At 30.8% G+C, this 14918-nt stretch overlaps 5 protein-coding genes across 5 annotated transcripts; all 5 read right to left on the bottom strand.

The window, feature by feature from the left end:
• Positions 1-213: 213 nt before the first annotated feature.
• On the bottom strand, positions 214-1428 carry LOC145755108 (autophagy protein 5-like). The gene has a single exon (XM_082571317.1). The coding sequence runs from the start codon at positions 1313-1315 to the stop codon at positions 521-523; it is 795 nt and encodes a 264-aa protein (XP_082427443.1). The 5' UTR covers positions 1316-1428; the 3' UTR covers positions 214-520.
• A 1173-nt stretch (positions 1429-2601) lies between these two features.
• Positions 2602-3524, bottom strand: LOC145754576 (demethylmenaquinone methyltransferase-like). Its single transcript, XM_082570651.1, has one exon. The coding sequence runs from the start codon at positions 3487-3489 to the stop codon at positions 2752-2754; it is 738 nt and encodes a 245-aa protein (XP_082426777.1). The 5' UTR covers positions 3490-3524; the 3' UTR covers positions 2602-2751.
• Positions 3525-5045: 1521 nt separating this feature from the next.
• On the bottom strand, positions 5046-6977 carry LOC145754574 (F-box only protein 28-like). The gene is made up of 8 exons (XM_082570649.1): positions 6857-6977; positions 6643-6732; positions 6385-6459; positions 6023-6184; positions 5657-5807; positions 5501-5583; positions 5308-5415; positions 5046-5230 (listed from the first exon to the last, which is right to left on the bottom strand). The coding sequence occupies exons 1-8, from the start codon at positions 6938-6940 to the stop codon at positions 5051-5053; spliced, it is 933 nt and encodes a 310-aa protein (XP_082426775.1). The 5' UTR covers positions 6941-6977; the 3' UTR covers positions 5046-5050.
• On the bottom strand, positions 6970-8022 carry LOC145754575 (rab-like protein 3). The gene has a single exon (XM_082570650.1). It carries the CDS (start codon positions 8007-8009, stop codon positions 7221-7223), a length of 789 nt encoding a protein of 262 aa, XP_082426776.1. The 5' UTR covers positions 8010-8022; the 3' UTR covers positions 6970-7220.
• Positions 8023-8428: 406 nt separating this feature from the next.
• Positions 8429-13248, bottom strand: LOC145754773 (DET1 homolog). The gene is made up of 11 exons (XM_082570883.1): positions 12960-13248; positions 11541-12708; positions 11140-11342; positions 10786-10966; positions 10345-10548; positions 9928-10027; positions 9689-9846; positions 9471-9609; positions 9157-9389; positions 8856-9047; positions 8429-8734 (listed from the first exon to the last, which is right to left on the bottom strand). The coding sequence occupies exons 2-11, from the start codon at positions 11636-11638 to the stop codon at positions 8533-8535; spliced, it is 1710 nt and encodes a 569-aa protein (XP_082427009.1). The 5' UTR covers positions 11639-12708; positions 12960-13248; the 3' UTR covers positions 8429-8532.
• Between the last annotated feature and the right edge of the window lie 1670 nt (positions 13249-14918).

The raw sequence follows: 14918 nt of genomic DNA on the forward strand, positions 1-14918 counted from the left end.
GTAGGACATTTAAAATACACTTTTAATCATTTAACATAAACTTTTTGAGCAACAAAATCATGTAAATAAATAATTGTTTTTTGTTTGTAAATTAATAGTTTTTTATGATAAATAACTAAATAAAACATAACAGCATTATGCATTACATTGTAACATAAAACTTACTACAATTTCGACAAATTTTTTAACAAAAATAAAATTTTTGGTCTTGGTAAAAAAAAATATAACTTTGCCCTGAATAAACATAATAATTAAAAAATAAGTTTTAATTGTATATATAGAAGTACGATACAAAAATCAAAATATTTATTCAATGTGCCAAGTCATAAAAACACTTGATATTCCACTCTGGATATTATGGTAAGTGCATAATGTGCCAATTGTAAAATAAAATTTTTATTGAAGCTTTATACCCAAGTTGTTAGAATAAAAGCTGTAACAAAACGTTTTATTTAAATACAGCTTTAATTTAAATGCTGCTACGACAAATTTATTGCACTTTAAATTACCCCAAACAAAATTATAAAACTTGAATACAAATGTGAAGGAAGTTATCAGCATAACTTAAATTTTCACTCAGCCATTGTATGGGTGTGTTTAAATTTGGTTGAATGCCTTGTGTAGTTACCACAATTGTTTGTTTACTAATCTTTAAATCTGGAAAGCAAATATCAACCACATCAGATAAAGTTAAATCTTTATCATCAAAAGGTAACAGTAATTTTTGAACGACCTTTCCTTCAAAATAACAACGCAAAGGAATATTTTTAAACGTGATACCACCTTCATAGCCCTCCATAAATTTCCGATTAATTGTCCAAAACTCGTTAAAGTTGTCGGCCTTAAGGCCATGCCAAAGTTGTTTGTGCTGGTTCTTTGCCATTGCACTTATCACCTGGCCTCTGTGTTTTAATTGATCGGCTTCTTTAAGCATCGACATAAAGTGGGATTCAATAGCATCTTCGCTGGGGCAACGCATTATGACATCATCAGGAAAATTTTGAAAATGAACTGTTATTGACCATGGTAAATCAATGCCGGAGTCACACAGCAAATCAAATAACAAACCACACGGGTATTGCCAGCGTAAAGGAGCACCCTTAAATTCGAACCACATTTCGTCGATTTTCTCTTTGTCAGTGTTCTTTTCAAAAAATTCTCCAATTGCTTCCTTAAACAAAGTTAAATAACAGCTTCTTTGTAACATTATAAAGTAGGTGCCAGGAGTTTGGGCGGACGATACTTCGTGACTTGCAAGTTCAAAAGCGGCCGGTATTTTCCCGTCCCACAACTTTCGAGCAACCTCGCTAGCCATTAGGTCATGTGTTTTAATATTTATTGTATATCTTGCCTATTTTTACCTATCTAACCTGTTTAGGGGAGCTTACATAAAATTTACCACGTGCAGGAATGTTTTCATCTTCCTTGACTAAACTCTGGCACCGGCCAGCACCATTTCGGCATACTCGGCACTTTCAAGCGGCACATTATGCCGGACTTTAAGGCATTTTTTTAAGGCATTATTTTATAATTATCCTCGTTACAGTTTAATAGAAATAAATTGATTTCACTATGACAATACTAGTAAAAAGGAAAGATATCTACTCCAATATAATAACATCATTATATGCCTAATATAAGTTAACAATTAAACTTATCACCATTTTAAAATTAAATAAATAAAATATTTTTTCTTGATAAATTTTATTTTATGAAAGTGCAACTTCTAGTAAAAAATGACAAAGCCTGTTGTAAACTTTAACAAATAAATTCATAAACATAACATGCAGCAAGCAAATTTAATTAAAAAAAAATGCTAAAAGCAATACAACACTGGAGAGCATTACAATTTTTTTAAGCACACATGTCTTTGATGCATAAAATCTGATCCACCAGGAGGAGAAACGAGAGAAAGCCTTGGAAACACATTGTCAACATCAGACTCAAAGACACGCTGGCAAATTCCATCATCGATTAATTGGGCTATTTTGTCATCTATTTTGCCTATGTAGGTCTTCATCTCCTCCGAAATTTGGACTAGGTCATAGTTGAGATCGAATGCAAACAAGCCACCACAGTGCAATAACTCTAACAATGCATCAATGTGATATGCATGAAGAGAGTCAGGAAAAAATGCATGACCAATGGTAACTATATCATAATGATTTTTTGGGATCGTTATAATTCCATCTGAATTGATCACCTCATGGTGCAACTTATTGTACACATTTTTTAACTTTCCAGCTTCAGTTAACATTCCCACTGATCCATCCAAGCCTTCCAAGGTTCCGGTAAAACCTGCTTTTCGTAAACACGAGCCCATTATTCCAGAACCGCAGCAAACATCAAGAATCAAACAATCTTTATTTAACTTTTCATCAGTTTTGACATGCTTGAACAAAAGGTCGACTAGCATTTGATGAATCTCTGAGCTTATGGGTGGCATGTATTTTGCATGTCCCGCTGCAATTTGATCATAAAGTTTCATTAAAGAGTCGGTATCAGTCAACTCGTAGACTTTTCCAAATTCCTTTAAAAAACTCGTCCAATCCTCATCTGCTTTATCCATGTTTTAATATAATTATAAAGCTCATGCAAAAACCTAATTTTAGCTAAATTCAAATTTAAGAAATTTTTACACAATATTATCAAAATTTAGTCTTAAATTTAGAAAACAAATTACAATTTTGCGTTATACTTTAGCCACTTGTAATATCTGTATTGACACAAAATTGTTCTTTGGTTAAAAAATTACAACTTTTTTACACACACATGTCTTTCATGCACAAATTCAGAGTTGCCAAATGGACAAAGATGAGCCAGTCTTGGAAAGACATTGTCGACATCATATTCAAAAACTCGTTCACAAACTCCATCCTTTATCAACTGAGCTAACTTGGTATCAATTTTGTCTATGTAGATACTAGATATGGTTGGTCCTTCAACAACGTCATAGTTTAAGTTAAATGCAAGTATACCTCCAGTGTGAAGTAAATCCAATAAAGCTTCAATATAATCAGCATGAAGACACTCAGGAAAAAATGCATGGCCAACTGTTACTATTGAGTATTGAAGTTTGTTTACTGTTTTAAAGCCATCCAATTTAATTACTTCTTGGTGTAACTTATTATACACCTTATCTAACTTTGCAGCTTGACTAAGCATGCCTTCTGACCCATCTACACCATCCAAATGGCCGGTAAATCCAGCTTTACGTAAGCATAAACCCATTATACCCGTTCCACAGCATACATCAAGAATTGTGCAATTTTTATTTAATTTTTCATCAGCTTCTACATGTTTGAAAACCTGTTGTGCAAGAATGTAGTGCACTTTCATACTTCCCTCTGGCATAAATTTTGCATATCCCACAGATATTTTATCATAAATTTTCATAGCCCCTTTTGTATCAAAGTCTTCTAGATCATAAATTTTTCCAAAATCTTCCAAAAACATTTTAAACCCATCGGTTGAATTTAAGTATTCCATTTCGGATTCGTTAAAATCTTTTGTGTTTGTGATATGCTAATTAATGTAAACCCTATAATACTTGTACGGTTTTTTAGCCAATATGTTTCCTGCATATGAAAAGTTGTTCTGTGTTAAGTGGTTAACCACGTGGTTAACCTGCATTAAGAAAATAAGTCATATAAAAAGTAGGTGAAGGAATCTATGATAGGCAATAAGGATTGCACAACGTACAAAATAAGACTGAGACACAAATGTTTTTTTTTTCTTGTAGACTTTTCCAAATTTTTTTAAAAAGTTTGTCCAACCCTCATCTGTGTTTTCCATATTTCAATGTAATAATAAAACCTATGCAAAAACCTAATTTTAGCCCAAATAAAATCTAAGAAACCAAAAAATATTTTTTTTGAATTGAAACACACACACAATAAATGGAATTACATTTTACACAATATATTAAAATTTAGCAATAAATTTAGAATATGAACAATAATTTTACATATTTTATCCACATTATTATTAATTTGATTACAAATAATTTTTTCTATTAGAGGATTACAACTTTTTCACACACACATGTCTTTCATGTACAAATTCAGAGTCGCCAAATGGGCAAAGATGAGCCAGTCTTGGATAGACATTGTCGACATCATATTCAAAAACTCGTTCACAAACTCCATCCTTTATTAACTGAGCTAACTTGGCATCAACTTTGTCTATGTGTATACTACATACAGTTGGTTCTTCAACGACATCATAGTTTAATTCGAAAGCAAGTACACCTCCAGTGTGAAGCAATTCCAGTAAAACGTCAATATGATCAGCATGAAGACAATCAGGAAAAAATGCATGGCCGACCGTTACTATAGAGTATTTTTTTTTGTTCACGGTTTTAAGCCCTCCAATTTGATAACTTCTTGGTGTAGCTTATCATATACCTTTTCCAACTTTGCAGCTTGACTCAGCATGCCTTTCGACCCATCCACACCATTCAAAGAGTCGGTAAATCCAGCCTTACGAAAGCACAAACCCATTATACCCGTTCCACAGCATACATCAAGAATTGGGCAATTTTTAGTTAATTTTTTATCAGCTTCTACATGTTTGAAAACCTGTTGTGCAAGCATGTAGTGCACTTTCATACTTCCCTCTGGCATAAATTTCGCATGTCCCACAGATATTTTATCATAAATTTTCATAGCCCCTTCTGTATCAAAGTCTTCTAGCTGGTAAATTTTTCCAAAGTCTTCTAAAAACATTTTAAAGCCACCACTTGAATTTGAGTATTCCATTACAGATTTAACTGAAATCTTGAGCATCTATTGTGTGATATGCTAATTAAAGATAACCGTATAATACTTTTTTTAGCCAATATGTTTCCTGCATATGGACAGTTATCCTGCGTTATTTGGTTAACGACGTGGTTAGCCTGCATTAAGGAAACAAGACCTATAAAAAGTAGGTGAAGGGTCCATGATAAGCAATAAGGATTGCACAAAGTACAAAACAATACTGGGACACAAATGTTTGAATTGCACTAGAAACTATAAAGTCCAATATTTCATTCATTAAAAAACAGCTCTCATTTTAGTTTCTGTATTTTGCTGGATGGTTCTTCAGTACAAATATGACGTTTTATTGAAACCGTCTTTGTAACTTGCTCTTTACTGACATCTGGTGTAAGATTTAACCTGGAAGTACCTTCACTAGGTGGTAAGGAATAAGGGGTAAGTAAAGATTGTAACGTCTGTAGTTGAGTCCTCTAGATTAACAATATAATAAAAAAGGGGGTTTATATAGCAAATAATTAATACAGTTTTATTGAAATTAAACTTTTACCATTTCAGCTATTTGTGATTTACAGTCTTTTAGCGAATTGTCGTGTCTTTTAACTTTCTTCTCTAAAAATTCAATTTTTTTGCTTTTCTGCATTGACTCCCTTTGTAACTGAATAACAAAAATAAAGAAAAAAAGTTTTCAAGTTAAGACTGACCAATAAATTTTTAGGTAATAAATAAAACGGTTTACTTACCTTCCTTTGTAATTTAAAATTTTTGTTTTTCTGCGACAACAATTTTGATTTCAACTTTGCTCTTGATCTGGATTCAAAATTTCCTGAAAACAAAAACTTGTGTATAAAAAAAACTTACACTCATCAAAGAGAAAAAAGTATCACAGAAATACTTACTTGTTTTAACAGGGGATTCTGGTATTTCAGTAGGAGAGTGAATAAAAGTACATGAACAGGGAGGAAAAGATTCATTGTTGTTCTTTTGTATTGTTGGTAAAACAACTTCGTCAAAGTGCTCCATTGCCATTGAAGAAATATCACGAACTTCCTAAATTAAAAACATATATACATAAAATATTTTTTAATCTTATAAAAACATAACAAAAAGCACTACATTAGCTATGCAAATTTTATATCAATGATAATTAAAAAGGGGTCGAAATAATGTTTTTTTTTTTAAAGTAACATTACATGAAAACATCAACTATGAGTAAATAATACACGTCAAGTAGTAAAATTTACAAGATATTGATGTACACATACCTGTAGCAGTTTCATAGATGAGGGCAGGTTGTCTGAAGTATTTATTTTATTTAAAACATTATACAATTCATCTAATACTTTTCCAGGTATAAAACAGCATTGACCGCCAATAATATACCGATTGTATGTCATCTTAAGCAAAGATATACGCGTGTCAAGACCCTTAGAATAAAAAAACTTTAATTAATATAAAAGTCAAAGAAAATGTATAGGCCTATATATTGTAAATAAATGTAAAAAAATTGACAATAGTGTAGAAAACCCAATCTAATGTCTATAAAAGTCAATAAACCGTTTTCTTTTATCTGTTAAACTGTGTTAACATTCACAATATTTTTTTAAAATATAAAATTAAAATTCACCATTAATGCGTCCTGTTTAGGATACAATAAATGTTTTCTTCTTTCTGATTCTCGTCTAGGTAATTCACTTCTAACCTAAAACATATAAGAAGTGGTTTAAAGGCTAATAAACTAGCAAATTAAAAAAAATATGCCAATAACAATTTATATTCACAATAATACCGTTAAATATTAGTATCCTATGCTCTAATTTGCATTAAAAATATTATTACAGATTCATCCATTGAATGTAACATTGTAACGAAAAATTAATTATACCCGTTTAAGTGACCTTCCTTGCAGAAGTTGGACTTTACGAAATCCCTGGTTGAGCCACATGCCACACAGACCATCAAACTTCTTGCAAACCTGAATAAAAAAAATTTAATAAGATGCTATTACGAACTTAAATATGTAATAGTATACTGCTGCAAATGTCGAATTTTATAATTTAAACACTTTCACATGTTTTATGCTTGGTAAATTTAATTACCTTTCGGATGGTACTTGCTTCTTCATAACTAAGGTAAGCCAAAACTTTACAAAAAATCTCAGTTGGCAAACATTCTAAACACATTTTTATAAAAACTATATACGACCTAGAAGTGTACCAATATAGAATTCTAATTAAATAAGGACAAATTCCTTAAGTATATAAAAAAGCAACTTATTCAGAAATATTATTGCACATAAAGTAATTTAAAAGACTGATGGTAAATTTACCTTAAAAATGCTTTTAACAACCATTATTCAAATAAGAAATTTACTTCAAAAACAAAGTTTTAAAGCTATAACATTGGTTAAAACTACATTGCAAGCTATGTATCATTATAGCCAACTGTTTTCATGTTTATAATTTAATCTTGGTGACCAACTTTAGCAAGAAGGGATCTTCTTTGAAACTGGGAATTTATGTTTATTCTTTTTCTGTCAGTTGCCCCAAAAACATTTCGTCGATCAACAACTGGTGACTGAACAACAGTCGAAGTGGTCGTGCGACGCTGAAACGAATGCTCAACAACTTTATCAAAAAATCGACTTAATTTGACAGAGTTTCCCGACCCAGCAGCAACATATTTGGTGTCAGCACAGTCAACATATATTTCATCGCATTTCAATGCATCAGCAAGCAATTTGCTTCGTGATAAAACATTGTATCGCTTGGCATTGGATAGTAAGTCCACTTTGGTTCCTACCATAAAAATAGGAATTGAGCAACCTGCAGCCATGCTGTCATCATCTTCTGCATTGTTTATACTTTGGTTAGAATTTACCTTAACCGATGCTAGGCCTCCTGATTCACAATCCAAGACGTCATTCAACCATTTTTGAATGTTCTGTAGTGACTTATAGTTCGTAAGATCGTGAGTTAAGATAATGCCATTGACGTTGCCATAGAATATAAACCGACTGCTCGTGTGACTTTTTGAAGCACCAATGTCCCAAATTTCAATACAATATGTTTGTTCATCTGCTGTGCCTTGCTTAAAATCGTGAAGTTTAATCTCTACCGAACAACCAATTGTGTAACTGGGGCTTTTAGATGCTTGATTGTGGCATAATAAGTTTGTAAACGTTGATTTTCCAACACCCGAATCGCCTAGGACCAAAACTTTCACCTTTAAATTACGTTCAATGCTAGCCATACCTACTTACCTGAATGCTATATAACAACAAAAAATAATTAAATTCACAAAATATTGAAGTATGTTAATTCGTATTATTTGAAAAACCATTGCCTCTTTGCCTCTTCGCCCCTTTAGTAAATGTAAACGCATTTAAAATTTTTTGCAATAAGTACCATAAGTTATTTACTCGTTAGCAGCCTCTAACGGACACGCAAAATCTTAATTTTAATAGAGAGAGGGCGGTGCACGTAAACTACCTAAAATAAGGAGTTACGACTGGTTTTAAACCTAATACTTTAAGTGCCAAATAATTAAATTAAAGATTAAAATGGACGCGAACAATAGCTCACGCCAACTCGAGAAGTATAAAAGAGATAACCCACTAACTCTTGCGAAAAACCCGTTTAAACAAATAAAACTACCGTTTGTGGTGACCAAAAAAAACAAATTCAAGATAAATTTTATTATGCAAAAAGTAATAAAAAAGTAACAGTAATAGAAAGTGGCAGTATAGAAGAAAAATTATTTTGAAAGTTCATTTTTAATTGCAAGCACTAGGTAAATGTCGAAAGTGGAAATTAAAAACATATTCTGCGTTTGTTCTTTGAACCGAGATTGCAAAAGGTTCATGGGGATGAAAAGTAAAAGCAACTAACCGACGCGAAGATGACTGACCTGCCGATCGAACAGTAGAACCGGCACGGATTTGAAATTTAAGCAAGCCAGATTGTCTTGAATAAAATCTGTAATTAATATTTCTAATTAACAAAGAAATCTAACCATTTTTAAATTAAAAATCAGGTAGCAATTTATTTTTTACATATTTAATAGTTGTTAATATAAGCTGATAAACTTTAAATATACCTTATCGGATGATCACCGCTTGCTTTCGGTCTTTCAACCGGTGATATCCATTTATCATCATAACTAAACAATGCCAGATCAAGGTAGGGACTTGCACTGTAACACTGTGAGGGAATAGGTAGTTGGGATAAAAGCCGCTTTACTGCCTCCGTGTGACCACCATATTTTGCATTTATGATTGTCTCTTTGAATCTAGAAGAAAGGAAAAGGTGTCTGTTACCAATAGGTAGGTACATAAATACACAAATACATTGTATGAACAAATAAATAAAATCCTGTATTGCAAATTAAGATTACTAACCGTTGTTGTATTCTGTTAGCGTAAACATCTGCACAAGCAGCTTGTAGTTGCCCTCTAGCCACATCAGCTTGCCTAAATAAGCCTGGATGCTCCTCTAATACTTTTAAGAGCTTAACTGAAGTGTTTTCATAAATTGCCAGCACCTTTGCACACCTGAAATTGTAGACAACAAAAAAGGAAGGCTGAGCACTTGGCTCATTTATTCGAAGGCCGACAACATCAGTATTTGCATACTAAAAAACAAAAACCAGGACATCATTACTGATATCAATATTACTACATTTACAGTAAAACGAATATTACAATAGCAATACCTTGATGAGTAAATGATCTTCATCCAGCAACTGCATCCTCCATATTCTAAGATCCTCTAGGAAACGAAAATGTTGATAAAATCTTAACAAACTTTCCTTGCCCTCTGATGCAGCTTGTCTATATAAATGCGTCAACAATCTAAAGAAATAAAATTTTAATTAAAAAATATTGCATATAATTTAAATAAATATAAATAAATTAGATAAAAGTTATAGACCTATGTTTAAGTGATCCAAACGAAGTTTCATGGAATGGTTTAGTTGGTTCTTGACCTCCAGAATTTGCCGCATTAGTAGTCTCGTTCAAAAGAAAAGAATCATCATCGAAACAAAACCTTCCGATGGAATGGGTTTGAATTAAATTACCTTCATTTACCTAAATAAATTTTTATATTTTCACCAAGCCAAAATTTGGTTACATATAAAATGCTTAAAGATTTTTACCTATAAAACTTACATGAAAAATTAATATGTTTTGATGTTGGACTGACAGCACAGCCAGAATGTTTCGAAATAAATATAATCCCTGGTTGTGTGATGGAAAAATTTTATCGCATCTGGACATAAATAACAAAAGTATTGGTTACAAACATTTGGCACACATATTTTATATGAAATCTAAGGTATAATCAATACTGATCCCAAGCTTTTGCACCTTTAAATACTTAAAACGATGTAAACATCTTCTGAACTAAAACTCAATAACCTGAGTATATAAATTATCAAGCAATTATAATCAATGTCATCTAAAACTGCCAAATAAAATTCTAGATTGGGTTGGTGTTACACATGTTACTCTAGATGAATAAGGCCAGAAAACCCACTTTTATGCATCTAAGTTAGTAAATACAAAATAAATCACTAGCCAACTTACTTAAATTGAACAGTGCACTGTAGCATCCCTGTGATCACATCGACAGAATGGAGTGAGTAATCTTCCAAGGGTGAGCGGGAATTAGGGCTCATTGCTTCGTTGTTGGTGTAAATATCATAAAAAGAAGGGGGAGGGTCAGTGGGGATAAAGGCAGCAGATACAACGAGAACATAGCGGCCATCGTCAGTAAAAAGGCTACACTCTCTGTTAAATCAATTTGAATTACATTTTTTATTAAATATATTATTGAATACAATTTATATATAATGGACTAAAATATAGGTGTACATTTTATAGGGCTTTGAAATAAAATAAACTGTAATACGGCAGCCACATTAATGAAATCACATTAAACATATATACAGGCAAAACAAATAAACCATTTAACTTTTCTACCATTCGACAATGAAAATTTATTCTCTAAAGAAGTTTTACCCTTACCTGTTTAAATTTAATCCTTCGCTAGCTACAGGAATTCGATGTTTCAGCACAAAAAATTTCGAAAACAAAGTCTCTTTTACTTTCTGGTAAAACTTTTTAAACTGTGGATTTTGTCTTTCTGTATTTTCATGTAGAACGTCACCTTTTACTGAGGAAAGTAGGTTTTCTGCTGCCTGGCAACCTGTAAAAGACAAATTTTAGCAACATTTGCTTAATAAAATAAAAGTATATAATTTGTAAACCGAAAAAATAAAAATTCATTGAGCTGCAAGAAGAAATCACCATCCATTTAATTTAAAATGTCAAAAGCTTTTAAGCCCCATATACCATACATACTAAAGTTACATGAAATACCTTGAAATTCATAAACCTCCACCGATGTCTGGTCAGCAGAAAATGCAACAAAGTGCTTTCCATCTGGTGAAAATTTTCTTAAAAAGAATGGAGGTTTTTCAACATTAACCACAGTAAAATTAGGAATTATATACTGATACATTTTCCTGGTATCTGCCCATAATGTTCCCGGCTTTGACACCCTTGTTTCTCTATGCCGTAGTCTAAACAACATATTAAAAAAATAATTAGTTTTATTAAAAAATTAAAGCTGTGAAATAATTCTCTAATACAAAATGTCACAAAAGAAATGCAAACTAAATGGTGCACCTTATAAATGTATTACTTAAAAATTTTAATATTATTACGAATTGAACAATTTTAAAAATATTTCTTTTGAATAAAAATTAAAAAAATGTAACCTGTGAACTATATTCTGACTTTCTATTCTTCGAGTTGAAAATTTCTTTGATTTGCCGTGCATCATTTTTTCTCTAGAAGCAATATCAGGTACCTCCATATTTAATCAAGTTAAATTTATCTATTTTAACATTGCAAAAATCTAAATCAAAAAAATAAATTAATAACATGGATTTTATGATGTATAAACAAAAATATTACAATCAATGCATAGCAGAATTATCGCAGTTTAAATTTACAGCATGGCAATTGCAAATCAGCAAAAAGTCAAGTATTAACACCATATACATACCAAGAATATAAAAACTAAAATTGGTATTAACAGATGGAAAAGAAACGGCAATAAGATAAATAAAAATTTAATACTGCAGAAAAAGTGATTTTAATTAACACCAAATTGAAATAAATTCTTAGTTCTATTTCACAAAAATGATTAAAGATTAGGGGAAACACCTTCTGCAAAAAACACAATGTTGACATTGCACAAAATCATTTTGTTACACTTTAAAACAAAGTTAAAACTACTAAAACTTCTCCACATTTCAATAACGATGTTGTCACCAAATTTTGCACTTTGAAAAATGACAGCATTTAATGTTAAAATATGGTGGTTTGCCAGAGAAAAATCGGAAAGAAACTTCACACGAACACTCTCAGTTAGGCAGTTTAGACACATGTCAATATAAGCTCCAAAATTCATGTTGCCTTGCTTATCCAAATCAAATAAACTTACTGGAAACTGGGTGTTGAAATTAATCTTTGGAGTGTTAAAAAAATTGTAAACAATCGAGACTTCATTTTTTGGATGAATATTTTCGTTACTTGTTAAGTTAAAACTATGAGGCAATAAATCACTTTTTAAATGATTTTCACTTGTAGCAGTGCACAGGACTTTGTTGCCCTTATTTTTTAACACAAAATCTGTGGTAAAATTTTGATTCTTAACGGCAGTCACATAACAATCAATATTAAAAGATTGCCTTAAAAACAAATCTCTAGCCCTCGGTAAATGGTGACCATCAAACATTTCAGTAACTTCCAACATTTGAGGAGTGAACTCAATTCGAATTGAATTTGTTTCAACTAAGACTTTCCTTTTAAAGATTTGATTAGTCAGAAGATCCCTAGCAATTTCTAAGTATTTAATCCATGAGGAAGGTTTGACTACCCCTTAAAACAAAAAAAATCTGACTTTAAACTATATCTTCAATGAACAGATGAATGAATTTGTTATTGTAAATATAAATTTTTTATTGTTATATACATTTAACATAAATATTATTGTGTAGAATGGTACAATAGTAATGGAACACAAGAATACTACATGAGGTTTTAGTTTAATGCCACTGCTTTTATTAATTTTTTACATACAGATGTACAGAAAAATAAAAGATAACCAAAAAATATTGAAATTTATTTACCCTCTGCGACGACAGACGTATTATCCATGTTGGCTAATTGCAAATTGCAACTCATATTATCGTTTTTAAACCTTACATCCATGGTGTAGTGCAACTGAAGAGCTTAGTTATAAGAGATTATACACTAACTTTATTTTAATCGTGTTAGAAACCAAAGCTAATTCACTCACGTATTCATTCAGTTATTTATTGAAACAAAAACCCAAAGCTACCTAATAATATCTTGGTATCTTAATAAAGTTAATAGTTGTAAAGAGTATTTAAACATATTAACGTATACATAAACGTAGCGTAGTTATAGAAAACAAACGTAACTAATCATGTGTTTAAAAACAAAGCATTTAAAATTTTTTGTATCCTCGATTTAATTTTTTTGTACTCTCGATTTAATTTTTTTGTATCCTCGATTTAATTTTTTAAGAAACTCTAACCCTGGTTTTCCTAACCCAAAAATCGAACTGAAGCCCTAGCTCATGCAATTTTGAGAAAGCTAGCGAGATTCGTGACGTCACAAAATTTCGCGTAAACTTTAAAATGTTTTTAAGTCATCAACACAACATTTTATTGAGTTTATTTTATAACTTTTTTTTTAAATTCAGGCATCTATTTTATTATTTATTTTTTGAAAATGCGAGTTTTTAGAATTTCTAAAAAATTAAATATTGAGGATAAACGAAAAAGTGCATATAGCTTATTATTGAACATGATTTTTTTGAATAATCCATTCATAAATCTACCATGTAAACACTTTTTAAATGCATTGTTACTTGCTTTATACCTAAATATACCACTTAATACACTTTTATTAATTTAAAGACTAAAGTTAATTAACTGTGGGGCTTCTAACATTCTTTCTTTAGTTTTTTTTTAAATGTGTCTTATGTATGCTGTTCAATTTTTTCAACATATTCTTTATTAGACTTATTTTTATTTTTCGAAATGTATTTTTTTACATGACCTAGCCTTGAGTTCAATGCATTAATTTGAATATGCCATGGCATTAATAAAACACTTGTTAATTAAATGTAGCATGTTATTTGATGGTATTGGGTAAATTTTAAAATTTATTTTTTACTTCGAGCCAATTTTAACTAGTTTTGTTGTACTGGACAACTTTTAAATTATATTTCGATGTTAGGGCACAATTATTTTCTGTATGATCGGCCAATTTAAAGTTATATTCTATGTTATTGGCTAATTTTAAGTTATTTTTCATGTTATTGGCAAATTTCAGGTTATTTTCTATGTTAGAGACAAATTTAAAGTTATTTTTTATGTTGGTGACAGATTTATATTATTTTCTATGTTAAGGACCAATTTTTTTTTATTTTGTATGTTAAAGGACAAATTTGTAGTTATTTTCCATTTTAGGGACAATTATCAGCCAATTTAAAGTTACTTAACAGGTAAGGGACGAAGTGTTTAAGTTATTTTCCATTTTAATTGTACTAATTTTTGGATGGTATTTATGACATTAGGCTATAGGATAGCCAGAGCAATAAGAATAACAACTCTTTTTTTTCTATTTATATTTCAACATTGTAAAACACAGTTGCAATACACAAAAGGCAAAGAGTAAAAAAATTTAGAATTTACATCGAAAAAATGGTTTACAAATTCAGTTACTATATAATAAAAATGACAATACATTAAACATATACGAAAGCATAGTAAATATAAAGTAAAAACAAAATGCAAAAACACATTACATTAGGAATAAAAATAAAAACACACGGTAATAATAAATGAAAAATATTACTGTAAAATTTATGTACAGTTTTATATATAGAAGTTTTGTTTAAACAGTTTGAACTTCAAAAATGTCTTTTGTCTGTTTGTACAGTTTATTTTTCTGTACATTGAAATGTTGGAACCTCGGCAAAGATTATTGGACCCTTGACAAAAATGGTTGGCCCCACAGGAAAAGCGAAATTGCTCGGCCCACAGGAAAAGCGGAAT

The sequence above is a fragment of the Corella eumyota genome, chromosome 6, assembly GCF_963082875.1.
Source record: "Corella eumyota chromosome 6, kaCorEumy4.1, whole genome shotgun sequence".
NCBI lineage: Eukaryota > Metazoa > Chordata > Ascidiacea > Phlebobranchia > Corellidae > Corella > Corella eumyota.

Bases quoted from the DNA above. Each gene is read 5' to 3' on its own strand.
- LOC145755108 (XM_082571317.1), bottom strand. From the start codon at position 1,315: ATGGCTAGCGAGGTTGCTCGAAAGTTGTGGGACGGGAAAATACCGGCC.
- LOC145754576 (XM_082570651.1), bottom strand. From the start codon at position 3,489: ATGGAATACTTAAATTCAACCGATGGGTTTAAAATGTTTTTGGAAGAT.
- LOC145754574 (XM_082570649.1), bottom strand. From the start codon at position 6,940: ATGTGTTTAGAATGTTTGCCAACTGAGATTTTTTGTAAAGTTTTGGCT. The intron at 6,733-6,856 runs GTAATTAAATTT...TTTTTTATTCAG, and splicing joins AAGCAAGTACCATCCGAAAG to GTTTGCAAGAAGTTTGATGG. The intron at 5,584-5,656 runs GTAAGTATTTCT...TTTTGTTTTCAG, and splicing joins AGAATCCCCTGTTAAAACAA to GAAATTTTGAATCCAGATCA.
- LOC145754575 (XM_082570650.1), bottom strand. From the start codon at position 8,009: ATGGCTAGCATTGAACGTAATTTAAAGGTGAAAGTTTTGGTCCTAGGC.
- LOC145754773 (XM_082570883.1), bottom strand. From the start codon at position 11,638: ATGGAGGTACCTGATATTGCTTCTAGAGAAAAAATGATGCACGGCAAA. The intron at 9,390-9,470 runs GTATTGCTATTG...TTTGTTTTTTAG, and splicing joins AAGATCATTTACTCATCAAG to TATGCAAATACTGATGTTGT. The intron at 8,735-8,855 runs GTATATTTAAAG...TATTAATTACAG, and splicing joins AGCGGTGATCATCCGATAAG to ATTTTATTCAAGACAATCTG.